The 26550-nt window shown below is 52.0% G+C and overlaps 2 protein-coding genes and 1 long non-coding RNA gene across 17 annotated transcripts in view; 1 reads left to right on the forward strand and 2 right to left on the reverse strand.

Moving 5' to 3' along the window:
- Positions 1–7072, forward strand: part of WDR20 (WD repeat domain 20) — a 91783-nt gene extending 84711 nt beyond the window's left edge. For 7 of the 11 annotated variants that reach the window (XM_017889215.1, XM_017889221.1, XM_017889228.1 and 4 more), the window contains one exon: positions 6228–7072. In XM_017889215.1, coding sequence (XP_017744704.1) covers positions 6228–6281 — 54 coding nt within the window. In that variant the 3' untranslated portion in view covers positions 6282–7072. The other 4 variants (XM_017889217.1, XM_017889230.1, XM_017889233.1 and 1 more) reach the window with 2 other exon arrangements.
- A 764-nt stretch (positions 7073–7836) lies between these two features.
- Positions 7837–11677, reverse strand: LOC108540267 (uncharacterized). The gene is made up of 3 exons (XR_001888629.1): positions 11275–11677; positions 8467–9760; positions 7837–8173 (listed from the first exon to the last, which is right to left on the reverse strand). It is a non-coding gene; the product is annotated as an uncharacterized LOC108540267 (long non-coding RNA).
- A 396-nt stretch (positions 11678–12073) lies between these two features.
- Positions 12074–18728, reverse strand: LOC108540265 (MAPK/MAK/MRK overlapping kinase-like). 5 transcript variants are annotated; one of them, XM_017889240.1, is made up of 6 exons: positions 17805–18725; positions 16930–17031; positions 15816–15989; positions 14988–15102; positions 12695–12938; positions 12074–12606 (listed from the first exon to the last, which is right to left on the reverse strand). In XM_017889240.1, the coding sequence occupies exons 1-6, from the start codon at positions 17948–17950 to the stop codon at positions 12584–12586; spliced, it is 804 nt and encodes a 267-aa protein (XP_017744729.1). In that variant the 5' UTR covers positions 17951–18725; the 3' UTR covers positions 12074–12583. The 5 variants fall into 5 exon arrangements, with proteins under 5 accessions (XP_017744729.1, XP_017744727.1, XP_017744726.1 ...); XM_017889238.1 differs by having other exon boundaries at positions 12695–12895; positions 17805–18719; XM_017889237.1 differs by having other exon boundaries at positions 12080–12938; positions 17805–18728.
- Positions 18729–26550: the final 7822 nt, after the last annotated feature.

Raw genomic sequence — 26550 nt, forward strand, 5'->3', positions numbered from 1 at the left:
ACCTTCCAAAAAATAAAAATAGCTGGTTCTCAGCTGGGCGGGATGGCTCACACCTGTAATCCCAGCACTTTGGGAGACCGAGGTGGGTGGATCACCTGAGCCCAGGAGTTTGAGACCAGCCCAGCCATCATGGCAAAACCCCGTCTGTACTAAAAATACAAAAATTAGTGGGGCCTGGTGGCATGCACCTGTAGTCCCAGCTACTTGGGAGGCTGAGGCACCAAGAGAATCACTTGAACCCAGGAGGTAGAGCTTGCAGTGAGTTGAGATGGCACCACTGCACTCCAGCCTGGGCGACAGAGCAAGACTCTGTCTTAAAGAAAAAATAGCCATTTCTCCATGTGTGGCTGCTTGTCAGAATTAATGGATTCTGAGCTCAGGGGTCTCTGGAGATGAACAGACCACCTAGAGGCTCTCAGCTCCCCACCACCCCTTCCAGGGTCAGTGGCCTCCAAAACCAGCCTCCCCTTTTAGGTGGGGGGGCAGCATGAGCAAAATCCTCCTTTAAGTTAAGCTAGAAAGGCTTTAGGGAGACTAAGTGGGGTCCCTTTTTCCTGCCCCACACAGCAGAGAGGATTGCAGGGCCAAGTGGGTCCCAGGAGCAGGAGGGCCTCCAGTGACAGCCTGGGCCTGTGCTGGTCTCCGTCAGTGACCGGGATCACGATGAAGGCCCCGACTTGCACACGTTCTCTCTGATGCTTTTCTTCCACCTTCAGATCACAGCGGAGCCCTTAAATGGTTGTGTCCTTCATTTGCGTGGTCTTTCCCCAGATGTCTGAAGAGCACAATCCTTTTCTCTGGGCGGCTTTTCTCATTAGAGGCCAGGTTGAGTGGCATCCAGCGGAAGTGTGGCCCCTCACTGTGACCTGTCAGTGGACAGGTTAAAGCTGGCAGAGGTACGTGATCCACTGCCCAGCTACAACTGAGGTCCCAGGCCAGACTGCACGGCAAGTCTGGGGCCGAGATGGGTCCCGGCGTCCCTGGGCTGTGCCAAGGGTCCCCAGCTCTGTGGCTCACGTGCCGCTTGTGTGATCTAGAGACTGGCTTCGCATGCCGTGGATAAACCATGGCTGCTTTCTCCACGTTTGCTTTGGTTCCTTACTGTTGTGGTCTGTGGAATGAGAATGGTGGGAGTCTTGCAGGTGAGCAGTTAAGGAGTGTGTTCCGAGCTGGAAGTCCTAGTTCTGAGAGCAGGCTAGCCTGGTCATAGTTCTCATGGTTCCTGCACCGTCTCTAAAAACGTATTGCTTTGCAAATAACATTTAACTCATGTTCTCCCCAGGAGCACCTGCCACAGAGGCCAGCATTGGAGCCTCAGGGGCTACGTGCAGGGCCAAGGCTGGCCTTCTCCCTCTGGGAGATGCCAGTGGAGGTGACCTCCACAGCACCCCGGCCAGCTGGCACCAAGCTCCCGGATGTTGTGGCTGTGTAGAAGCAGATTCTGTCTTGTGGCACTTTGTCCACAGTCTCAGGAGAGAAGTGCTGGTCTGCCTGCCTGCCTGCAATAAAACGGGTCCCAGGGCCTATCTGCGTGTCACTTTTGTTTGGGTTGGAAAGGGTGACCTTGGGAGTTGAATGACCAGAGAGGGTTTTGAGCAGTCCCAGGTGGATGAGGGATGAGCTGGCGCCCAGCCCACACACTCATTCACATCCCACATTTGTCTCCTTGAGGTTCTGTCTTCTCTGACATTCCCAGGCCAGGGGTCGTGGGCGTCGGAAGGGGAAGCTCTCCCAGAACCCAGAGCCAGGAGACCGTCCTGGGCCTGACAGAGCTTCAGGACATGTCCTTTCTCCGATGTGGCCTGTGGCCCTCACAGTCCTGTCTTGCTGTCAGAATCTGCAGTCTGAGCAGCACCTACAGGGGCAGGAACGTGGCCCTGCTTATTGTAAATTGTTTTGAACCAAAATATTTTTCCTATATATTCTGGTGCGACAAGGCATAATTCTCTTAACTCAGTATTATAAATTAGAATCAAACCCAAACCAAGAGCTGGAGTATTTTTTATTCAGTAAATTTTGAACTGAAATCTCTAGCAGGAATAAAACAGTGACTCTGCGGAGAGCGGAGCAGCTGACTAAGTATTAGAGCCAAGGCTTGCCCCGTTCCTCTCACAGCGTGGGGGCTGATGGGACGCCATGCAGATTCTCCCTGGGGAACTCCTTTGCCTGATGGCAACTGGTAAAGCCTGGAGCTGCCAGCTGTCCTGCTTCCGGTGCACAGACCAGCGGCTCTGCACGCTGCCGAGGACAGGTGAAGCGTGCGTGGGCTCCCCTTGCCAGGTTCTCCATTGGCCAGGCCGGGCCTTGCCCCTTTTCTCCCATGAAAAGGAAGCAGAGAAGGACAGGGTAAACCACACTCCCTTCTGAAGAGCAGGCAGACTGGGGCAGCAGGGTCCCTGTCACTGGGAGTTTGACATGAACATACGGGCAGTGGATCCCCCACACTTAAAAACACGCCTCCCACTGTGCTCTCGAGGGAGGCTGGAGCCTGGATCCTTCCACGGGGGCCTAGGTGTCTGTTTCTCATCTTCCTCTTCTACCACCTGATAATCTTTAGACTAAATCACAGACTGATAGAAACAAGGTGACTTTTTTTCATTTAATTTTTTTCTGAATGGCATTTTTTCCTCTGGTGCCTCCAGTGTTCATCACGGCAAAGTGAGTCCATCTCCAGCAAGTGATGGGTGCAAGATGAAGGGTTCAGTGACTCGCACAAGTCCTCACCTGCCTGCAGGGTGCCAAGGCCCCTTCCCTGCCACCCGGAGGGCTCCCTGTGTCACACCCCCTGCTTCTGGGCATGCTAACCCAGGGCCGCAGCAGGCCCAGTGCTCTCCAGGGCTTGTGCCTGCAGGACTGTCTCCCGGGGCTTGCTGGGTTCACTGCTGGAGAACTGGAGGCTGGACCCGTGGGGTCTTTGCTTCGCCTTCCTGTTAACTCCTCTTAGAGACCACCGTTCTCCCCTTTGCTCTGACAGGCGTGCTCCGGGGAGTCCCTGGTCAAGCACCCTGGGGTCCTCTTGGGTGTTTCACCGGGGGCCGACCTGCTTCCTCAGTGCTCCAGCGCGGGACCCTGAGTTTTGATCATGGGCGCATTCTCTGCATGGTGATCCATTCTGAAACAATTGTTAACCAGGGTTCACATCAAAAGGGCTAAGCCCTGCTAATGGGAACCCCCCGTTCGCCGTTGCCCTGCTAATGAGAACCCCCCGTTCCCCGTCATGCCAGTATGGACTACAGAAGGCGAGCGGAGGGCGGTTGATTCAAGGTGTCTCTGGAAGGTGAGCCCAGTGGAGACTGGGACAGTGGAGGGCCTGAGGGTGGTTCTAGTTGGCTCCCAGCTGCCACCACAACTGGCATCAAGGCGTTAGCCAGCAGAAACTGGAGAATGAGTGTACATTTGTTTTGTGCTAATGGGAGAATAGGAAGCTACCTGCAACCCTCAGGTTGGGTCGCTTTCTAGGGTCAGGGTTTTGTAGGGACCAGCTGGTGGAAGCAGCGTGTCCCCTGACATCAGGCTCGGGCAGCCTGGTGGCTGCACCACCTCTGCGTCTCAGCATCCGCCCGCCCTTGGGAGGGATGGAAAGCAGCCTCACTGCTCCAGGGCCTCACGCTCAGTGAGAGGAAGTCTAAGGAAGGGTGCTGTCCCTCATGGCCGTCACGAGCCACCTGCAGCCACTGAGTATGTAAACCGGGGCCAGTCCAACCTGAAATGTGCCGTAACGTGTCAACCACACAGCACACCTCTTAGGCTTCTTACCAAAAAAAGTCATTAATAATTTTTGTATTGCTGAATATGTTATGAAACATCCTGAGTTAAAAAAAATATTAAAATTGGCCGGGCGCGGTGGCTCACGCCTGTAATCCCAGCACTTTGGGAGGCCGAGGCAAACGGATCACGAGGTCAGGAGATCGAGACCATCCTGCTAACACGGTGAAACCCCGTCTCTACTAAAAATACAAAAAATTAGCTGGGCATGGTGGCTGGCACCTGTAGTCCCAGCTACTTGGGAGGCTGAGGCAGGAGAATTGCTTGAACCCAGGGGGTGGGGCTTGCAGCGAGCCAAGATCATCCCATTGCACTCTAGCCTGGGCAACAGAGCAAGACTCCCCCCAAAAAGAGAAAATATTAAAATTAATGTCACTTGTTTTTATTTTCATTTTTTGAGACGGGTCTTGCTCTGTGCTCCAGGCTGGAGTGCAGTGGATCGTAGCTCATTGCAACCTGCATCTCCTGGGCTCAAGCCATCTCCTGCCTCAGCCTCCCGAGTAGCTGGGATGATAGGCGTGCACCACCACACCCGGCTAATTTTTGTATTTTTAGTAGAATACAAAAATTACACCATGTTAGTAGATTACACCATTTTAGTAGAATACAAAAAATACACCATGTTAGCCAGGCTGGTCTCAAATTCCTGGGCTTAAGTGATCCCCCCACCTCAGCCTCCCACAGGGCTGGCTGTCACTTGTTTTTTAAGTCATTAAATGTGCTCCTGGGAAGCTAAACTGAACACAGGATTGGTTCACAGGACACCACCTTCCTGTGGGTAGGGCTGCCTCACACCGGGAGCAGCACTTGCCTCCACCTTGCGCTCTGTGAAAGGCGAGGGAGACTGTGGCTGCCAGATGAGGTGGCCCCTCTCCGTCTGTCCCCAGGCTGGGTCACCACCACTTTCTCCCTCTGCCAGGAGTAGACGACTTTTCTGTGGCTGGGGGGAAGGGAGGTGCCTCTTGGTTCAGGAGATTTGTCACCTGGACACCACATAGCTTGTGGAAAGCACTTTCTTACGGTGCACGTGGTGATGAAGGCAGAGCGTCCTGTGCTAGAGGCTTCCTTCCTCCAGACTGTCCGTGGCAGAAGTGCGGTCAGGCACCTGCTGCCCAGCCTTGATGGGTTTGAGCCAGAAGTATGGGGCATTTGCGGGGTCCTCCACAAGTACAAACAGGGTTCTGTCCCTTTTCAGGGGTCCCAGAGGAAAATTGCTCCTATAGACTCTGAGCAGGGGCAGCTGCCACATTCCGTTTGCTTCCTGAGCTTGTCTAGGTGAACAGATTTCAGGTGGAAGGTAAGAAACGGGATGAAATGACTTCAGCGGGACAGCTTGCTTCCCGGCTTCCTGCAGCAGGGTGTGGGCGAGGCTGAAGGGCAGTTTCAGATTGTCACCCTCGTTTGTGTCCACACAAGTCCAATGTGTGAGAAGGTAGCAATGTTTGCTTCAGTTAAAGGCTGTCATTTGTAAACAGTACTCATCAGCCAAAGCTTTCTTCCATGACAGTTTAGGCTGAGTTGCATTCCCAGAGCTGAAAATGTGCACCTTTGGGGCTGCACTGTCGCCATCTTCACGTTCTTCATAAACGAATGCCACACCTTGATGTAATTTAACTGCCGCCCAATAGTAAATGCAAAGAAATAGAAGTACTCTTTGCTGTGTGGGAAGTTAAACCCTCTTAGGTTTACCTGAGCTCACGCCTGTCTTGCTAAATCTGGATGAGATTCCCCCTCCCCAGTGAGCCTCTCAGCAGGAGTTGCCCCGAAGAGCCAGAAGCACCCCCCCATTCTTCCAGCTGGCCCTGGTGGGTTGGCCCCCACATCGGTTCTCCACACCCAGCCGCAGCCTCATGGCAAGACTCCTTTGTTCTGGGGCTTCCCCCACCTCGGCCTGGGCCCTCCTGTCTCTACCTGTGGGGCCTACACATGTGGACAGCTGCAGCCAGAGGGTGCCATGGTCGCACCACCCAACAAAGCAAGAACCCGCCCAGCAGAGAATGCCCTTTCACAGGTGTCCCTGAACTCTGTTTGGAGGCAACCCCTGGCTCTGGGGACTGGGTGTGCAGTCCAGAACTGCGGGGCCCTGGGCTCAACCCTGGCTGAAGGCGCTGAACACCTCCCACGAGGCACCTGTTCCTTTGGGTCAGTGAAACTCCGAAGAACCTGTTCTCAGGTGCCGAGAAACCACTGTCTCCCCCAGGGGCAAGGCCAGCCCTGCCCGCCTTTCTCTTGGACAGTGTTGAGACCACAGTATTGCACCCAGCAGGGTTCCAATTCTCTAGGAATCAAACGCAGTGATCTGGATAGGAGTTAAATAGATGAAGTGGAGGGTTTGCTCCCACACTGGCCTCCACACCAACAGCACCAGTTTTGACCACATGGAGCTGCTGGCAGAGGGCGAGCATGGTGGCTGTGGCCCGTCCGGTGTTTTGCTGGATTAATGTAGACTGCTTTGTTTGCAGGGTTCATTGTCATCCCCAAGCCAGGCCAGTTCTCCAGGTGGAACTGTAGTGTAGCGACCCCACTGCTGTGCGCACAGCCTCCCGGGACTTGGACTTGAGGGAGTGACGAGGAGGAGCCCCCAGCTGCGCCTGAGCCGAGCCAGCCGGCAGACCTCAGGCGGTGGACGTCGACGAGGGCCGTGTGGACGGCGACCGGCTCACTCTGCAGCACCGTGCTCCCACTGCTCACCCGAAGAAATTGTTTCCATTTTAAATCGGTCTTTTGGGGCTGCAGTAAAAAATAAGACATTGAGTTTTCTTACTTTTTACTCTAAAATTCAATGTAATTAAATCTCATATATATATAATATATACATATATACATAGTGTAAAATAGAATGTTTCTTGGACAAGAAATCCCCTGAAATTCAACTGTTATAAATAGTGCTTTCCTGTTTTTGCACTGATTTTTCTATACCTTACTTAGGTGGTCAGAAGACAACCTTGAATGCACTCATACAGAAAATTGTTACTTTCTGACTTAATGTAATTCAGGAAGGCAGATGCTGCAATCACAGATCTAAAAAAATTGTTTGCACTTAAAAATAGTTGAATGCTGGTGGAAAGTTACTTTGCAGATGGGTATAAAGGACTCATGGCCCTCTGAGGTGTGGTGTGAAGATGCCCTTTTTACCTGTTGATGTTTATTTTAATACTGTTATTTTCCAATGCAATCAACTCTGTATTATATGTATAAATAATGTAATTCTGCAATTGGGGAAAATAGTTACTTCACTAGTAATTTTCATTTAAGAGTGATATTTCTAATTCACAAAAAAATTAATATTAAAACTATCTTGAATATACCGCTTGTTTATCTTCCGTTAAATTGGCTGAGTCTTTCCTGTACATTTTGGTTGAACTGGTTGGTATGGAATTGTTTTGTCTTTTTCACCCCGTGTTACTAGAAGCCCTGTCAGTCACACTTGAGACGGGATGTTCAAGAACACGGCTCAGGAGGGCTTGGGCTCCGTGGCCGCCTCGCAGCCTCACCTGTCTGTGGCCACTGTGGGCAGCTGCACGTGTGCACAGGGTTTCAGGATCAGGTTTCCTTACAGCTTCGAGTCCTTCTTTTGTCGTTGAAAGCCTGTGACCACACATAACAGTTTCTACAGTGAGTATGAACGTGGAACATGAACTAGCTTATCAAACTGTTTGCCTGATTTTTTTTTTTTTTTAAGAGACAGAGTCTTACTGTCACCCAGGCTAGAGTGCAGTGGCGCGATCTCAACTCACTGCAAGCTCTGCCTCCCAGGTTCATGACATTCTCCTGCCTCAGCCTCCCGAGTATCTGGGACTATGGGCGCCCGCCATCACGCCCAGCTAATTTTTTGTATTTTCAGTAGAGACGGGGTTTCACCGTATTATCCAGGATAGTCTCGATCTCCTGACCTCATGATCCGCCCGCCTTGGCCTCCCAAAGTGTGGGGATTACAGGTGTGAGCCACCGTCCCCAGCCTTACCTGAGATTTTTCTTACTTGGTTGAACCAGCTCATGAGCATCTATGAGCCTAGGGCATCCCACACCTGCTCAACGAGTTACTAGAATTGCAACAGAATGTGCAGCTACCAAGCAGAAGAATGTTTATTTTTTTAAAAAATCATATACAACCGGATCCTTTGAAAGCTTTATTTTGTGAGACTTTAAACCATGAAGTGTCTGAAACCTATTTCTGTAATTGATCACATTACATTGGGGGCATGTCTTTAATTTCGGGCTTTTGAGGGGAGGTATGCTCCATTTTCACCATTTGTATGAATGCAGCCACAGAACACTTCACATCAGCTGAGCCCTCGGTTTAGTTTTCTTCAGAGGAGAGATTGGTTACAGCTTGGGTTCTCAGCCTGCCCCACTCAGAGGCCCCGAGCCTCTGGATCATGGGGCCATGAACTATGGTATGAGTCTTCTAGAAAGAGAAATACAAGACACTAAGACTTGCTGTTCTAAATGAAAGAATCAGAATGGATAAATTAGACACATGCAGAGTGACCTCTGTATTAAAACATTAGCACATTTTAGGTACTTTGGTATTTCTGTCATCTTAAAGTACTGATTGCTAGGCGCTGTCAGTTACACAGGAAGCCAAACCCAGGAGGGTCCAAGACAGCTACAGTGACCCGCGGGTGTATCTGGAAGTCAGAAGGAACTACTTTTGAAAATAAGTCTAAAATTATTTTCTGTTTTAAGACAGAATCTCACCTATCATCCAGGCCGGAATGAAGTGGTGCGATCATAGCTCATTGCAGCCCCAACCTCCTGGGTTCAAGTGATCCTCCCACCTCAGCCTCCCGAGTAGCTGGGATCACGCATGTGTGCCACCACACCTGGGTAACTTTTTGGTATTTTGTAGAGATGGGGTCTCCTTATGTTGCCTAGGCTGGTCTCAAACTCCTGGGCTCAAGCGATCCTTCTGCCTCAGCCTCCCAAGATGCTAGGATTATAGGTACGAGCCACCGCACTTGGCCAAGTCTAGAATTCTTAATCTGGCAATCTTCCTGGTCATCTCCTTATTCTGTTTCCTGTTTGTGGAAAGTGGTGGGTGGAAATTTAATACCAGGACAATAATTATGTCAAGATTTGAGCAGTTTGGTCAGATGACCCAGCTGTGTCCACAACTTGTGCTGGCCCCGAGATGGTATCAGTGAGATAGTTAGTCCTGGCTCTGCCTCAGCCCAGTCTGTCACCCTTCGCTGGTTCTGGAGTGCAGTTTGCATTTGGCCATCACAGTACTAACGCTGTCAGATATGCCCCAGTTCACTCTACATGCATCTGTGCCAGGAATAAATCCTTATTTTTATGGCGCTGTTCCTAAGACTGCTCTGTAGCCAAGTCGGCCAAGATGACTTCCAAAATCTAACTGCCTCGTAACTGTCCCCACCACTGTCACCATGGACTCAAGCATTCAGCAGGCCCCGGGCAGACGGCAGTGGGGCAGCATCAAGGCTGGTCATGCCCTCACTCAGACGCCCTGGAAAGACGAACTTCCCTGGTACGATTTGGGTTTTTCTCACTTGTTCCCTTGCACTTTCTTACACTTCCGGCGTTGAAGAATGCACGCTCCTCCAGAGAAAGCCAGGAACAGGTCGGCCATGCCAGGGGTGGGTCTAGCTGGACTCTAGCCGCCTCGTGGCAGGCTGGCTGCACCGCAGGTATGGGGGCAGCAGAGCAGGAGACGGGAGGTCACGGTCGCACTGCTGCTGCCTGTCACACGAAGGCATGCACATCTGAGTGCCAGACGGAGATGGCTGCTTACTGCTTCTGCCAGCAAGGCCCGCCCCCACCAGTGTGGGGAGTGGCTGGGCTCCCCTGTGCTTCTGCCTGGTGTCTTCTTTAAGGTCAGGAGGGTGAGGCGGGTGGACGAGGGTAGGCTCGCACAAGAAGGGCGACAGTGCAGCCGGGCAGCACGTGGGTGCTTAGCAGAGGATTGCGGGATGAACGTGTTTGAATGGGGAGGACGACGGCTGAGGCCTCATCCTTGCTTCCGTTCTGGGTTCTGTGGGGGATAATTCAAGCGCTTCAATTGCGTTGCACAGAAGAATGGAAATAATCTGGCCAGCCAGGGTTCACGAGCTTTCCAGTTTGCGGCAGAGGCGGCAGCAGGGTGAGGTGGCCTCCTATGGGCTGAGCCAGCCTGGGCCCTCTGCCCTCGGCCCTGGCCCCCATCACAGGGCCCAGACGGACACACGGAACCACACACAGCTAAGGCGGTCTGGGGATCCTAGCGCCTGCTGCCGAGAGCAGGCAGGTGCGAGGGCCAAGTGCAGGACAGGAAGTCCAAGGGTGGCTGGCAGGATTTCCCTTTTCTCCAAATCTGCAGGAAATCATCACCCTCGGAATCTCCACCCTTGGACTTGGGAAGCCGATGTGGGAACCCTGCTGTGCGCCACAGACCCCCGTCATGCCTTCATGGAGGGGGCCTGTGGAGCTGGGCTCTGGTTCCCTGCTCACCTCCACCCCGGAGGCCCAGCTGCCCTGGGCCCTGGCATGCCAGGGTCGCTACACTGCTTCAGAGCGTTTATGCCCGAGTCTAACAAAACCAGGAGGGCCTCAAGTGGCGGACCTTGGGATGGTCCTCCTCTTGCTCTAGGGACTTTCTTGCCTTCAGAGAGCCCCCAGCCCTGCTGCCCCCACCACGAGGAGGGTGACAGTCAGAAGTCAGGGCAGCTGATGTCCTGGGCACCAGCATCTGCAGACCACACTTGCTTTCTCAAAAAGGCCTGCAGAAGAACTGTAAAGACTTTCCCTTCATAATTTTAGATGTAAAGGGAATAACACGTTTCCCAAGTACACACACACTTAATCCGTTTACATGCCCGACACTGAAGCCAGGCCCGGGGACAGGGCGTGCCCCTCCTAGCCACCACTCCCCTACCCACAGGTCCCTCTCTTATGACCTGTGCATCCCCCCACCACCCCTACCTCCCTAGCCTTCTGTCCCCCAGCCCTCCCTGCTGCTGGGCTCTGCCCACGGCCCTGGTGTCCGACTCCCCTGGGACTCCCAGGCCCTCTGTGGAGGCAGAACGGTGCCACCCCCTGCTCAGACACCTCCCCTACAGCAAGGGCACCCTGAAGGCTGCACCAGGGTCTCAAATGGGGTTAAAAGGCACCCAGGGAGAGGCCTGCTCTGAACATTATGGCAAGCCTCACTTCCGGGCTGTAATCTGCCCTTCTTCTCGGGCTCCTTTGACCCCCATGTGGCATAGACCGGGCACCTGTACCTATGGACTCGCTGCCCCATGCTCCCAGCCCTTTCCTCCTCCTCCAGCCTGCCCTCCCTCCATGTGGCCCAGAGTCCACTGTCGTGTCAGATGGCCTGGGACTGGGGCCAGAGCCACTGGAGAGCACATGAAGGAAGGGTGTCACAGATTTGTCTCAACAGAGGAACAAGGAGGCTTAAAGCCCGGGAAATTTAGCTTTTTTCAAAAATATCTCATAAGTTTGGGAAGATGACCAAAAAAAAGGAGGACCCAATTACTAAGTTACTTTCCAAGATAAACGAGGACTTACTAGGACTTTTCTTGTGCCAGCAGCCCGGCCAGTGCCACGGTTTCTTTGCAGTGTTGCCATCCCATCCCCACGGGGAAGCGTTTCTTTTTCTAGGACACAAGGTGCCCAACTTATTGTTGGCACCCGGCAAACAGCTCAAAGCACCCACTGGCAGGCCTGGGGCAGGGCTCCATACTCCCCAGAGACAGGTGGGCACCAGGAGCTAAAATGACAACGTGGTCACCTTGAAGCCTGTGCTCAGAAGAGACTCTTCAGGCCTGCCCTGCGCCCCGTACCACCTTGCCAGGCTAGTCACTGAGGAGCACACAGGGCTCCAAGGACATGCCTGTGTATGCTGCTTCCTGAGTGGTTCTTCAAATGAAAATTAAGCCACACCAGGCCGGGCGCAGTGGCTCATGCCTGTAATCCCAGCACTTCGGGAGGCCGAGGCAGGAGGATCACCTGAAGTCAGGAGTTTGAGACCAGTCTGACCAACATGGAGAAACCCCATCTCTACTAAAAATACAAAAAATCAGCCGGGCGTGGTGGCGCATGCATGTAATCCCACCTACTTGGGAGGCTGAGGCAGCAGAATCCCTTGAACCCAGGAGGCGGAGGTTGCAGTGAGCCAAGATCGTGCCACTGCACTCCAACCTGGGGAACTAGCGAAACTCTGCCTCAAAAAAAAAAAAAAAAAAAAAAAAAAAGAAAAAATTAAGCCACATCAAAGCCTTCCCAACAAAATCAATTCCCCTCATGTGCCCACAAAAGCTAAAATAAAGGAATGCCTGGTAAGGACACATGTTGGACTCGGAGAATATTAAAATGCAATACTGTAACGACAGCTTATTCTTTAATAAAAGTCGGGGTGCCCAGTAGCGTCACTGGTAAGAGGTGGTGTGCTCCACGACTGACCCGCAGCGCCAGAAAAGCGCTGTGAGTCCACCTTCCAACCATGCCCAACTGATCACAGAAATGCCTGCTTGTTTTGATTCATATACAAAGTTACAAAATATTCCCTGCCCCAAATTCTTAACGAAAATGAAAGAAAACCCTAGAATGTGGCTTTACAAATATATTAGCCCAGAACATCCTGGGCAGCTGCGCTGGCCGCGGGTGCGGGGGGCGCGCAGGGCAGCACCCAGAGCCCCAGCGAGCGCGAAACGGACGCAGGTGCGTCCCCAGCCCTCCGTGGCGTCTCAGCGGCAGATCGCCCAGGCCTGGCCCGATCGGGCCTGGTGTTGCCTCTGGAAGTCGAGACGACTGTGCTGCTCAGTATCTTCCGCCTTTCCGCACTATGGTGGGCAGGCGACACTGCTGCGGGGCAGGCTTAAGGTCCTTCCGCGGATCTGTCTGTCAAAGAAAAATTACAGACAGGAAATTCAGTGGCGGCCTGGGCAGGGGGAGAGCAGCGCCGCCGGAGAAGCTGGCTCCGCGCTACCTTCTTGCTCGCAGGGATGCACTTCAAGGGTCTCAGCACCGGCGCTTTTCCATGTGTCCCAGATCCAAGCACGGACTGCAGCGTGGGGCTGGAGTAAGAGGACAGTTTGGCCACTCCCGAAAGCTTTAGTTTGGGCAGTTCCATGGCGTAGGCCGGTCCTTGTCTCTTGGGATGGTCCTCCTCTTGCTTTAGGGACTGTTTCTTGAAACAGAACAGAGGCCAGTTGGACATCAAATGCTTTCCCCTTTATGGAAATTAGGAAAAATGAAAGAGGCTCTTTTGTACTGCTTTTGCCTAATACAATTTCGTGACCATGACATGTGACTGGGACACATTCACCAGGTCCCAGACACCCCAAGGGAGTGGCCGCTCACTAGAGTCCCACGGCGGAGGCCAAACCTTCAGGGGAACCTGAAGCACGCAGACTGCGAGCTGAGGAGTGCGGGCAGCAAAGGGCTCGTGGGCAGTGGTGCCCACGCCTCCAGCCTCCTACTCTAGCTCCAAGGTCTCACACTCTGACCTGCCTGCTTTTGGGGGACTTGTAAGCTAAGGATGGTTTTACATTTGGGTTTCTTTGTTTTTTGTTTGTTTGTTTTTTGAGACAGGGTGTTGCTCTGTAGCCCAGACTGGAGTACAGTGATGCAATCTTGGCTCACTGTAGCCTCAGCTTCCTAGGCTCAGGCGATCCTCCTGCCTCAGCCTCCCAAGTAGCTGGGACTAAAGGCACGCACCACCACACCCAGCTGATTTTTAAAACAGATGGGGTGGTGGGGGAGTAGTCTCACCTATGTTGCCCAGGCTGGTCTCAAACTCCTGGCCTAAGTGACCCTACTTTGGCCTCCCTAAGCACTGGGTTTACAGGTGTGAGCCACCACACCCACCTGGTTTTTATATTTTTTAATAATTGAAAAAAAATGTTTCATGGCATATGAAAATTATGTGAAATTCAAATTTTAGTGTCCCCAGTTCTACTGGAACGCAGCTCCCGATGTGGTTCATGTGCTGCCTCTAGCTGCTTTCACACTGCAGCAAAGCGGGGAGTGTAACAAACACCCCACGGCCACGGGGCCTCAAATATTTCCTGTCGGGCCCTTAGAGAAAAGCATGCCGACCTCGGATGTGACTGAGGGTGGGGACTTGGGTGAATGCCGGCCTGGAGTGACATCAACGGTTTGAAGCAGACCCTCTGTCCAGGAGGGAGCAGAGGCAGAGCAGGGACAGTAGTGAGGCCATCTGTGGTGACTTAGGCAAGGTGAGGAGGATGTAGGAGACAAGAAGGCAAAGCCCCTGTGAGATGAAGGGTCCACGGGAGGCCTGGGCAGTCAGCAGAGTTGCCTGCCCAGGAGGGAGAGCCATGGGAAGCCACAGGGAAAAGCACATTTGGGGGAAAGATCGGGAGAAGGGGTTTCAGCACATTTGTCTTTTGGACATTCGAGTGGAGCTGTCAAATCGGGGGCCAACGCGACACAGGAGCCTGGCTTTCTGGAGAGCAGTCTGACTGCAGCTCTGGGTTCCCAGCTCCCAAGCGGGCAGGGAGCACTCGGTAAAGGCTGGGAGGAGCGAGTGACGTAGGGACGACCAAACAGATGAATGATGGAAGGGCACATTGTCACACTGTTGGGGTGCCAGCCCAGAACTGGGAGACTGGTGCAACCCTGCCAGCAGGTGCCACAGGGCTGCACCGGGCTAGGATGCCACACGGTAGGTGGGAAGGTGAAGGCACTGAGGAGCGAAGCTGGCATTTCTCAACCCAAAATGTGCGCAACCTCCACTGATGGCACGAAGTGCTCATCTGGGGCCAGAGACAGCGTGGCCTGCCTAGGACTTGAGACCTGTCACCGGCTGGGTCGGTGACTCGGGCCTAGGGCTTGAGGCCTGTCACCAGCTGGGTGGGTGACTTGGGCCAGCACTGCATCTTCTCGGCGCCTCCCTCCAGGGCCGTTCTGAGAGACGATGTCTCCACAGTGCGTTGGCATAGAACCTAGCACCTGCATGTGGTCATCAGGACAGACACAAAAGTTCATGCAAGGGTCCCCTCTCTGGGCCTGCTCACGCGGGATATTCGTCCTCAATTCTTAGCTACTGGGGCAGAAAGGGCTTGAGCAAACAGAACTGGGGTCCCTGACATCCCAACACACGCAGCCAGCAATTTGCATGCTGTTCAGGCCTCGACTGACAACATGGTCTGCCACAGCCTCCACAGGTGGCATCCTCCTCAGAGAGACACAGGCCACCTGAGGGCATCCAGTCCCCGCTGAGCTGGGTGGTCTCCAGCTCCGATTTCACTTAGTACCTGCTTTCTGCCCTCCTTTGAAATCCAGCAGCTGTTACTGAGTGGCTCCGGTGCCACAGGGTGCTCCGGAAAGCAAGCTTTTCTGTGGCTGCCCACAGCCCGCTCCTCTGTTTTCCTATGGGGAAGAAGAGAACGGAGCAGCTCCACTGAGAGCCCGCAGAGCACATGGCCTGTTGGCTTCTTTGTCTCCAATTTGTCTACTGTGTGAGTTGCCACTAGCTCTTCTTTTCTGCATAAGCTGTAGTCAGGGGGCCTTTTTTTTTTTCTTTTCTGTCTCAGCCTGGCAGTCTCTGGGCCAGGAACAGAGCTGGCTCTATGAACCAGAGGCACTGCCTACCCAGGGACTCACGGTTTGGGATCAAACTGTCACCTCCACAGTTATGCACACAGGAGTGTCCAGAGGTATGGAATTAGATGACCTCAGGGCAGACAAGTCTTAGATTCACATTCAGCAGGTACTTCCAGTGCCAGGTGACATCCAAAGTGCTCTAACATCTCAGAATGCATCCTGTTCACACCATTTACAAGGGCTACACACCAGGCTCTTCTAGAAGGCTTACTACCCATAGCCTCGGCATCAACCACAAAGTGGACAGCCAGCCCCTCTTTCTCCTGCCATGGAGCTGCTAACAGCCTCATTTTGGGAAGGATATGTCAGAACACAGCACGGTGGGGGCCCCAAGAGGCCCTGACCACTCTTCAGGATAGAGAGCGTGATTCCCAAGAACCACGGACCCTCCAGAGGGCAGTCCCTTGCCCCACTGTGTGCCCATGGGTCTCATTTGCTAGGTCCTGCATCCGCCCCACAGAACCCACGAGAGCGCCTACCTCTGTTCTTGGAAGTAGGGGTGCTGCAGGGCCTGGTGGGCGGCGATTCTCTCATCGGGATCATAGGCCACCATTGCGTGCAGAAGGGAGAGGCATTGTGGGGACAAATTGGTTGTCAGTAGAGGTATTCCTGATCCCCTTTTAAAAGGAAAATCAAAATTCATAGCTCTCGACCTGTATTAAAAGCCCAATGATAATAAACGGTCATGCTGTCACTGAGCGCACCGGCGGTCCACTGTCACGACTAAGGGCCCTGCATGGTGCAGGTCTACACCTGTCCCAGCCCACAGAACGTGCAGCACCAAGAGGGACCCCTGATGTCAATGATGGGCTCTGTGCAGTAATGTGATATCCATGATTCATCGACCATAACTAACACACCATCGAGGGGGTGCTGACCACAGGGGAGGCTGTGTGCACGTGGGCACAGGGCTCTATGGAAACCTAAAACTGCTCTTTAAAAAAATCTATTAAAATAGTCTATGGTAAAGGGGGGATCTGTTATGCTATAAATGTAAGAAAACTACCTTTCCTATAGAAGATTAATATTACCTTCCCGTATGAGAAGAATGAAATAAACTTTAACAAAAAAAGAAGAGTCCAAAATTGTTGCCACCTTCTCCCTCCCTGGGATCTGGGGGCTGCTGGGTGCTACTCGCCCCTCAGCCCACAGGCCCTCCGTGGGGAGTCCCGACTCCCCAGCCTCAGCTTCATCAGAATGACCCCTGAGAGTCTGGGAACACCTCTTCCAGGTGTTGGTCCCGCCAGCAGGGCCATGGAGGGCTGCAGAAAGCCTTCACCACCTATGGTCTGTGCTTGGGGAACATTTCCACCCAAAGGCTTCTACGTCCTGTTTAAATTACTCAGGGAACAGAGCCTGACTCCCCGGCCCTCAGAAAGCCTGTGACAAATCTTTCTGTGATGCTCAAGGAAGAGCTCACCTTTGAGACCCCTTAAAGTGATGGGCTCTGTCTGAGCAGCCACTCACTGGCCCTCAAGTGAACTTGGAGCCCTGAGAGTGAGGGGTTTGAGGGAGGCACAGGGAGGGGCTGGCCCTGCCGCAGGTCCTGGCAGGGGAGTGAGTCCACGTCCACTCTCAGAGCACAACACTTACTGTTTGAACTTGGTGAGGGTCTTCTGAGCAGGTGTGCCGATGACATCGTGGATTTTTGAGATTTGGTCCAGTTCATTTACTCCAGGGAAGAGGGGCTGCAGACTGGAAGGGCACAAGGGGCACTGTGGTCAGTGTTAGGGACAAACTGCCCCAAAAAAGCCTCTTGGTGCTGCCCACCCCTCCCCCTAATGCTCTGCAACCCTTCTCCGTGCCGCCTACCCTTCCCCCAAGCCTCTTTACATTTCTAAGCTCTTATCTAGGTGCCACTTCGGAGCCAGCAGACTTCACTCATCAGACCTTGCTGCCATAAGCAAACCCCACTTACAAACCATCTGGACCGCATAGGGGGAGGTTGTGGGAAGCATAAACAAACTTTACCTGCACCCTCCTGTAAGTTCCTGCTCTTCATCTAGTCGCTACCATCAACATCACAAGGTGCTATGTGGCAAAATTAACCAGCAAACAACCCTGGGATATCCATACCAAAGAACTCCCTCAAACTCCCCTCCCCAATATAAACCCCTCATTCTGTAAGCTTGGGGCTACTTCCTCTGACTGTTAAGGGGCAGCAGCAGGTTAATAAAACTTGCTTGCCTGACTTTGGGTCAATTTTTCCTTTCTCTTGGCTGACCTTACTTTCTGGTGCCGAAACCCGGAAAGGGGGATGGCCAGGACTCACTCACTATCAATCTCTCTCTCTCTTTCTCTCTTTCTCCCTCTCTGCCTCCCTCTCCTGGCCAATCTCCCCTTCCCTGAACCTGCCGAAGACCCAGAGAATCTCCTAGACTCTCCCATTGCTGGTGACTTCATCCGCCATCAAAGCCTCTGCCAGGGTGAGTAAAAAGAGACTGTTGCCATTCCCTGGAACTCTTTACCATCCATCTCTCCGTTTCCGAAAGACCGTGGCTGGGCCAAGGGCTTCCTCTGCCCTCCGGGCCTCTGGTTCCTCCATTTCAGGGACGCCTAACACGGCAGTTACCTCCTCTATTCCGGACAAGTTCCAAGGGAAAGGGGACGTCATCGGCAGTCTCTTCTTCCTCTACCCCCTCCCTTCCATTCACTATGGGAGTCTCTCAGTCTATTCCTCCTAAAACCACCCCCCTTGGGTGCCTCCTACACAATCTCAGTACTCTTGGCCTCCGTTCAGAAATCTGCCCTAAAAGGCTTATCTTTTACTGTAACACCGCGTGGCCTCAATACAAATTAGACCATGGCTCCCAATGGCCTGAAAATGGCACTTTCAATTCCAACATGCTCAGAGACTTAGACAACTTTTGCCACTGCTGTGGGAAGTGGTCTGAGATTCCTTATGTTCAGGCTTTCTTTACCGTCCGTAGTTGTCCCTCCCTCCGCCAGTCCTGCTGTACTTTCCAAATTCTCCTCGCCTGCTCCAAACCCGGCTGGCCTCCTGCTCCCCTCATCTCAATAGCCCCAGCTGACGACTTCTCCCTTCTTTGATCCCGCTGATTTCTCCCCTGCTCGACAACATCCTAATTCTCCACCGGAACAGCATGACCCCCCACTGTACACCTCCACTCTGGCTCTCCCTCTCTCTCCCTCTCTCCAGCCGCCCCGCCTCCAACTCTGAGTCCTCCCCATCACCACCCCGTACTCGTTCTCGAGCCCACCATGCCCAGCAGCCTGGTCCCTTGCTGCTTCTCCGGGAATTGTCAGGGGCCAAAGGGATCGTCCGTGTCCACATCCCCTTTTCCTTCTCCAATCTCTCCCAAATTGAGAAATGTCTTGGGTCCTTCTCCGATCCCGACACTTATATCAAAGAATTTAAATATCTCATCCAGTCTTATGAACTTACTTGGCATGATCTCTATATTATTTTGTCTTCTACCCTCCTTCCGGAAGAAAAGGAAAGAGTGTGGCTTGCAGCCCAGGCCCATGCTGATGACCTCCATCGGCAAGATCCTACTAGGCCAGTAGGGGCCGCTGCAGTTTCCCTGAGAAAAGCCTACCTGGAATTACCAACCCACAGAATCCGGCCAGGCCTCCTGTAATCATATGATTACTTGCCTCATTGCAGGCCTTAACAAAACTGGCCATAAGGCTGTAAATTTCAAAAAACTCAAAAGAAGCTCCCAAAAGGCCAACGAAAACCCTGCCCAATTCCTTTCTTGCCTTACAGAGACTCCAAAAATATACCCGTGTCGATCCTGCCTCCTGAGAAGTAGTGAACTATTGTTCTTAACACCCATTTTATTTCCCAAACTGCCCCGACATCTGGTGCAAACTTAAAAGGCTGAAGATGCCCCTCAGACCCCACATCGAGACCTCCTTAACCTGGCTCTCAAAGTCTTTAATGACAGGGATGAGCAAAATAAATTAGACAAAGCCCAAGGAAATCGTGCTAAATACCAGCTTCTAGCAGCAGCTGTGCATCAACTCAGCCATATTACCCAAGGGCACAAAAGACCCCATAGCAGCAACCCTCCAGGCCTTGTTTTAAGGGCAGCAAAGAAGGCCACTGGGCACGGGCATGTCCTAACCCTCGAGTGCCAAAGAGCCCTTGCCCAGTCAGCCAGCAGACAAGCCACTGGAAGTCCGACTGTCCTCTCAGCAAACGGACAGACAAGCCTGCTCCTCAGAGCCACCACCCCTTTAACGTGACAAAATGTGAAGAATCGCTTGCATTCCTGCAGCTACGGGCCAGGGCCCCCGGCCCCATCTGCCATCACTGCATCAGAGCCCAGGGTAACTCTGCAAGTAGCAGGTAAGCTGATCTCTTTTTTAATCGATAGCAGGGCCACCTACTTGGCTTTGCCTGAATTTTCAGGACCCACTCATCCCTCTCAGGTCTCAGTCATAGGGGATGATGGACTCATCTTGCATCCATGCGCCATCAGACCCCTTACTTGCTCTCTGTTTGATACTGTTTTCTCACACTCTTTCCTTATCATGCCTCGTTGCCCTACCCCCTCCTAGGCCAAATTCAAAACCAAATTCAATTTAGAATTCAAATTCAAATTCAAATTTTGGCCAAATTCAAAGCTTCTGTCACCTTTTTCTGCCTCCCTCAACCAGAGTCCCTCTTACTCCTCTCTACTAGTCCAGCCCCTGACCCCTCTCCCCAGCACCCACTTCCCACCTCTCTCATAAACCCAATAGGATGGGACACCGCCACCTGTTCTCTAGCTGCTCACCATGACCCCATCAAAATCCAGTGAAAAGACCTCTCTAAATTTCACAACATCGCCCAATACTCCGTCTCCCTAACCCACCAAAAAGGCTTACAGCCCATCATATACAAGCTCTGTTCACGTGGTCTTCTTAGGCCAACACATTCTTCATATAACACCCCCACCTTTCCGGTTAAAAAATCAGACGGCTCATACCCACTCCCCCAAGGCCTCCAAGCCATCAATCGGGCCGTCCTTCCTATTCACCCCATAGTTCCTAACCCCTATGTACTTCTCTCTCTCATTCCCTCTAACACCACCCACTACACTGCTGTTGACCTAAAAGATGCCTTTTTTTATTATTCCCCTGCACCCTGATTCCCAAAACCTCTTTGCTTTCACCTGGACCAACCCTGACACTCTCCAGTCACAACAACTCACCTGGACTGTCCTCCCTCAAGGCTTCAGAGATAGCCCTCATTTCTTCGGACAAGCTTTAGCTCGAGATCTCACCTCCTTAAACCTTTCCCCTAAGCCGTCTCCTTCAATACGTGGACAATCTTCTCCTTTGCAGCCCTCTCTAGAAGACTCTCAAACCCACACAGTCACTCTCTTAAACTTTCTCTCCACCAAAGGGTATAGAGTCTCCCTGTCCAAAGCTCAACTTTCCACCTCCATAGTAACTTACCTACGAGTTCAACTTTCCCCTGGGGCCCAGGCTATGACCCCCACCCGAGCAGCACTAATAGATCATCTGCCCGCACCCTCCTCCAAAAGCAAAGTCCTTTCCTTCCTAGAACTACCAAGCTTTTTAAGAATATGGATTCCCACCTTTGCCCTCCTAGCTCACCCGCTCTATAAAGCAGCCAAAGGCCCTCTCAATGAGCCTCTAAATCCCTCGCATAACATACTCCCCAGCTTCTGCAGACTTCAAACCGCTCTTGTCACTGCACCAGCTCTGTCCCTACCTGGTATCTCCCAACCTTTCACTCTCTATACTGCTGAGAGCCGAGGAATAGCCCTCGGTGTCTTAGCGCAACAGAAGGGAGACCCTCCTTCCTTTGCTCCTGTAGCCTACCTCTCCAAACAATTAGACAACACAGTCAGAGGATGGTCAACCTGTCTTAGAGCGCTAGCAGCAGCGGCCGCTTTAGCTCTAGAAAGCAGGAAACTCACATTCAGTCAAAATACCACCGTCTGCAGTCCTCATCATCTACAGGATCTCCTCTCCTCCCGACCATTAGGCTCCCTTCCTCCTTCCCGGATTCGATTACTCCATGCCCTCTTTATCAAAAATCCCAAATTCAGTCTTGCCAAAAGTTCTCCCCTTAACCCAGCATCCTTCCTCCCTGTGTCTTCTTCTCCTCCTACTCATTCTCGCACTGACATCCTAGATCACCTGCAGCCACACTTTCCTAACATTTCCTCCAAGCCTCTCACCAACCCCGATGACCAACTATTTATAGATGGCTCCTCCTCCGGGCCCACCAGCTCCCCCAAAATTGCTGGGTATGCAGTTGTTTCCCTTGACCGAGTAACTGAAGCTAAGCCCCTACCTCCAGGAACCTCCTCTCAAAAAGCAGAACTCATAGCTCTCACCAGAGCCCTAACCCTTTCCAAAGGCAAAAAAGTCAACATTTACACAGACTCCAAATATGCGTATCACATTCTTCATTCCCGCGCCGCCATCCGGCAAGAGAGGGGATTCCTTACTGCCAAAGGGACCCCATCACTAACGGCCCCCTTATTTACCAACTCCTTCAGGCTGTACATCTCCCAATGGAGGCAGGAGTTATACACTGTCAGGGACATCAAACAGGAACAGATAAAATCTCAAGAGGCAACAGAAAGGCCGATGAGGCAGCAAAAGAAGGCTCCCTTTCTTCCGCTTCTGCCTCCCTCTTCCTCATTACCCGTGCAATCCAACCTCAAGACTTCCGCACTGAGAAAGCCTCATTACTACAACAAGGAGCCCTCCTCCAGGGAGGCTGGATAGATAAGGACCAGATGCCAGACCTTCCCCAGGGACACACCGACAAAATCCTGACATCTCTCTATCAATCCCTCCATATTGATGCACATCCTCTCTATCTCCTCCTCCACCCATATTTCTACTCCCCTTACCTATTTACCTCACTAAAAAGCGTAACTTCAAACTGCCATATATGCTCTATCACTTCCTCTCAAGGAGCCCCCCATTCCCCATCTACTCCTACACACCAGCTAAGAGGAACACTCCCAGGGGAAGACTGGCAAATAGACTTCACTCAGATGCCTCCTGTCAAAACAACAAGATTCCTTCTCACTCTTACAGACACCTTCTCTGGGTGGGTGGAGGCATTTCCTACCTCTTCAGAAAAAGCCACAGTAGTCTCCCAGATCCCTATATGAGAAGTCATCCCTAGGTTGGTCTCCCTCGCTCCATTCAATGAGACAATGGCCCTGGCTTCATTTCCCAAATCACTCAACAGCTCTCCCAGTCCCTCGGTGTCCAGTGGCGCCTCCATAACCCATATCGACCCCAATCATCAGGAAAAGTGGAAAGGGCAAATGGAATCCTTAAAACACAGTTGACCAAACTCACTCTAGAAGTCCAAAGGCCCTGGACTTCCCTCCTACCCATAGCTCTAGCCCACATCAGAGCCAGCCCAAAGGCACCCTCCTTACTCAGCCCATTTGAATTAACATATGGACGCCCTTTCCTCTTATAAAACAGGCCTCCTTCTGATTCTCAATTAGGAGAATACCTCCCAACACTCTCCCTCATCCGCCACCTCCTCTGCAAAGAGGCTGACCAGGCCCTCCCAATACCACATAAAGGCCTCACTGACCAGACCATCCTACCAGGAGAACATGTTTTTCTAAAAACCCTTAACCCGGCCGGGCACAGTGGTTCATGCCTGTAATCCCAGCACACTGGGAGGCCGAGCCAGGTGAATCACAAGGTCAAAAGATCGAGACCATCCTGGCCAACGTGGTGAAACCCCTTCTCTACTGAAAATACAAAAATAAGCCGGGCATGGTGGTGCACACCTGTAGTCCCAGCTATTCGGGAGGCTGAGACAGAAGAATCACTTGAACCCAGGAGGCGAAGGTTGCAGTGAGTTGAGATTGTGCCACTGTGCTCCAGCCTGGCGACAGAGCGGGACCCCACCCCAAGCTCTGAGTCCTTTGAATCCTCCTTTTCTACAGACCCATCTGACCTCTCTTCTCCTCCCCAGGCTGCTCCTCGCCACGCCGAGCCAGGTCCCAATTCTTCCTCAGCCTCCGCTCCCCCACCCCATCATCCTTTTATCACCTCCCCTCCTCACACATGGTCTGGCTTACAGTTTTGCGTGGGGAGACTAGGCCTCCCCAACCTGCCCAACAATTTCCTCTTAAAGAGGCGGCTGGAGTTGAAGACATAGCCAAGGTTAACACTCCGCTTTCTTTATCTGACCTCTCCCAAATCAGTTAGCGTTTAGGCTCTTTTTCATCAAATATAAAAACTCAACCCAGTTCATGGCCCATTTGGCAACAACCCTTAGCTTTACCGCCCTACACCCAGAGGGGCCAGAAGGCCATCTTACTCTCAATATGCATTTTATTATGCAATCTGCTCCAGACATTAGAAAAGCTCCAAAATTAGATTCCGGCCCCCAAACCCCACAACAGGACTTGATTAAACTTGCCTTCAAGGTGTACAATAATACAGTAGAGGCAGCCAAGTAGCAACGTATTTCTGAATTGTAATTCCTTGCCTCCACTGTGAGACAAACCTCAGCCACATCTCCAGGACACAAGAACTTCCAAACGCCCGAACCGCAGTGGCCAGGCGTTCCTCCAGGACTGCTTCCCCCAGGAGCTTACTTCAAGTGCTGGAAATCTGGTCACTGGGCCGAGAAATCCCCGCAGTCCAGAATTCCTCCTAAGCCGTGTCCCATCTGTGCGGGACCCCACTGGAAATCAGACTGTCCAACTCGCCCGGCAGCCACTCCCAGAGTCCCTGGAACTCTGGCCCAAGGCTTTCTGACTGACTCCTTTCTAGATCTTCTCGGCTTTAGTGGCTGAAGACTAATCTGCCTGATCACCTCGGAAGCCTCCTGCACCATCACAGATGCTTTGGGTAACTCTTACAGTGGAGAGTAAGTCCGTCCCCTTCTTAATCAATACGGAGGCCACCCACTCCACATTACCTTCTTTTCAAGGGCCTGTTTCCCTTGCCTCCATAACTGGGTATTGACAGCCAGGCTTCTAAACCTTTTAAAACTCCTCAACTCGGGCTGAGCGTGGTGGCTCACGCCTGTAATCTCAGCACTTTGGGAGGCTGAGGTGGGCAGATCACATGGTCAGGAGTTCGAGACCAGCCTGGCGAACATGGTGAAACCCCGTCTCTACTAAAAATACAAAAATTAGCAGGGTGTGGTGGCGAGCGCCTGTAATCCCAGCTACTTGGGAGGCTGAGGCGGGAGAATCGTTTGAACCTGGGAGGCAGCGGTTGCAGTGAGTCAAGATCGTGCCATTGCACTCCAGCCTGGGCAAAAGGGGGAGACCTTGTCTCCAAAAAAAAACAACAAAACAAAACAAAACAAAAAAAACTCCCCAACTCTGATGCCAACTTAGACACTATTCTTTTATGTACTCCCTTTTGGTTATCCTCATCTGCCCATCTCCCTTATTAGGTTGAGATATTTTAACTAAATTATCTGCTTCCCTGACTATTCCGAGGCTACAGCCACACCTCATTGCTACCCTTTTCCCCAGTTCAAAGCCTCCTTCACATTTTCCCCTTGTATCTCCCCACCTTAATCCACAAGTATGGGACACCTCTACTCCCTCCCTGGCAGCCGATCACACACCCCTTATCATCCCATTAAAACCTAATCACCCTTACCCCGCTCAACACCAGTATCCCATCCCACAGCATGCTTTAAAAGGATTAAAGCCTGTTATCACTCGACTGCTACAGCATCGCCTTTTAAAGCCTATACACTCTCCTTACAATTCCCCCATTTTACCTGTCCAAAAACCAGACAAGTCTTACAGGTTAGTTCAGGATCTGCACCTTATCAACCAAACTGTCTTGCCTGGCCACCCCGTGGTGCCAAAGCCATGTACTCTCCTACCCTCAATACCTCCCTCCACAACCCATTATTCTGTTCTGGATCTCAAACATGCTTTCTTTACTATTCCTTTGCACCCTTCATCCCAGCTTCTCTTTGTGCTTTCACTTGGACTGACCCTGACACCCATCAGGCTCAGGAAATTATCTGGGCTGTACTGCTGCAAGGTTTCAAGGACAGCCTCCATTACTTCAGTCAAGACCAAATTTCTTCCTCATCCGTTACCTATCTTGGCATAATTCTTCATGAAAACACACGTGCCCTCCCTGCTAATGGCGTCCGGCTAGTCTCCCAAACCCCAACCCCTTCTACAAAACAACCAACTCCTTTCCTTCCTGGGCATGGTTAAATACTTTCACCTTTAGATACCTGGTTTTGCCATCCTAAAACCACTATATAAACACAAAAGAAAACCTAGCTGACCCCATAAATCTTAAATCCTTTCCCCACTCCTCTTTCCATTCCTTAAAAACAGCCCTGGAAGCTGCTCCCACACTAGCTCTCCCTAACTCATCCCAACCCTTTTACATTACACAGAGCCAAAGTGCAGGGCTGTGCGGCTGAAATTCTTACACAAGAGCCGGGACCATGTCCTGTAGCATTTTTGTCCAAACAACTTGACCTTACTGTTTTAGGCTGGCCATCATGTCTCCGTGCAGCAGCTGCTGCTGCCCTAATACTTTTAGAGGCCCTCAAAATCACAAACTATGCTCAACTCACGCTCTACAATTCTCATAACTTCCAAAATCTATTTTCTTCCTCACACCTGATGCATACACTTTCTGCTCCCCGGCTCCTTCAGCTGTACTCACTCTTTGTTGAGTCTCCCAGTTACCATTGTTCCTGGTCCAGACTTCAATCTGGCCTCCCACATTATTCCAGATACCACACCTGACCCCCATGACTGTATCTCTCTGATCCACCTGACATTCACTCCATTTCCCCATATTTCCTTCTTTCCTGTTCCTTACTCTGATCACACTTGGTTTACCGATGGCAGCTCCACCAGGCCTAATCGCCACTTACCAGCAAAGGCAGGCTCTGCTATAGTATCTTCCACATCTATCACTAAGGCTACTGCTCTGCCCCGCTCCACTGCCTCTCAGCAAGCCGAACTCACTGCCTTAACTCGAGCCCTCACTCTTGCAAAGGAAGTATGCATCAATAGTTATACTGACTCTAAATATGTCTTCCATATCCTGCACCACCATGCTGTTATATGGGCTGAAAGAGGTTTCCTCACTATGTAAGCGTCCTCCATCATTAATTCCTCTTTAATAAAAACTCCTCTCCAGGCCACTTTACTTCCAAAGGAAGCTGGAGTCATTCACTGCAAGGGCCATCAAAAGGCGTCAGATCCCATCGCTCAGGGCAACGCTTATGCTGATAAG

This window comes from Rhinopithecus bieti, unplaced genomic scaffold, assembly GCF_001698545.2.
Source record: "Rhinopithecus bieti isolate Rb0 unplaced genomic scaffold, ASM169854v2 scaffold_19355, whole genome shotgun sequence".
In the NCBI taxonomy this organism is placed as follows: domain Eukaryota; kingdom Metazoa; phylum Chordata; class Mammalia; order Primates; family Cercopithecidae; genus Rhinopithecus; species Rhinopithecus bieti.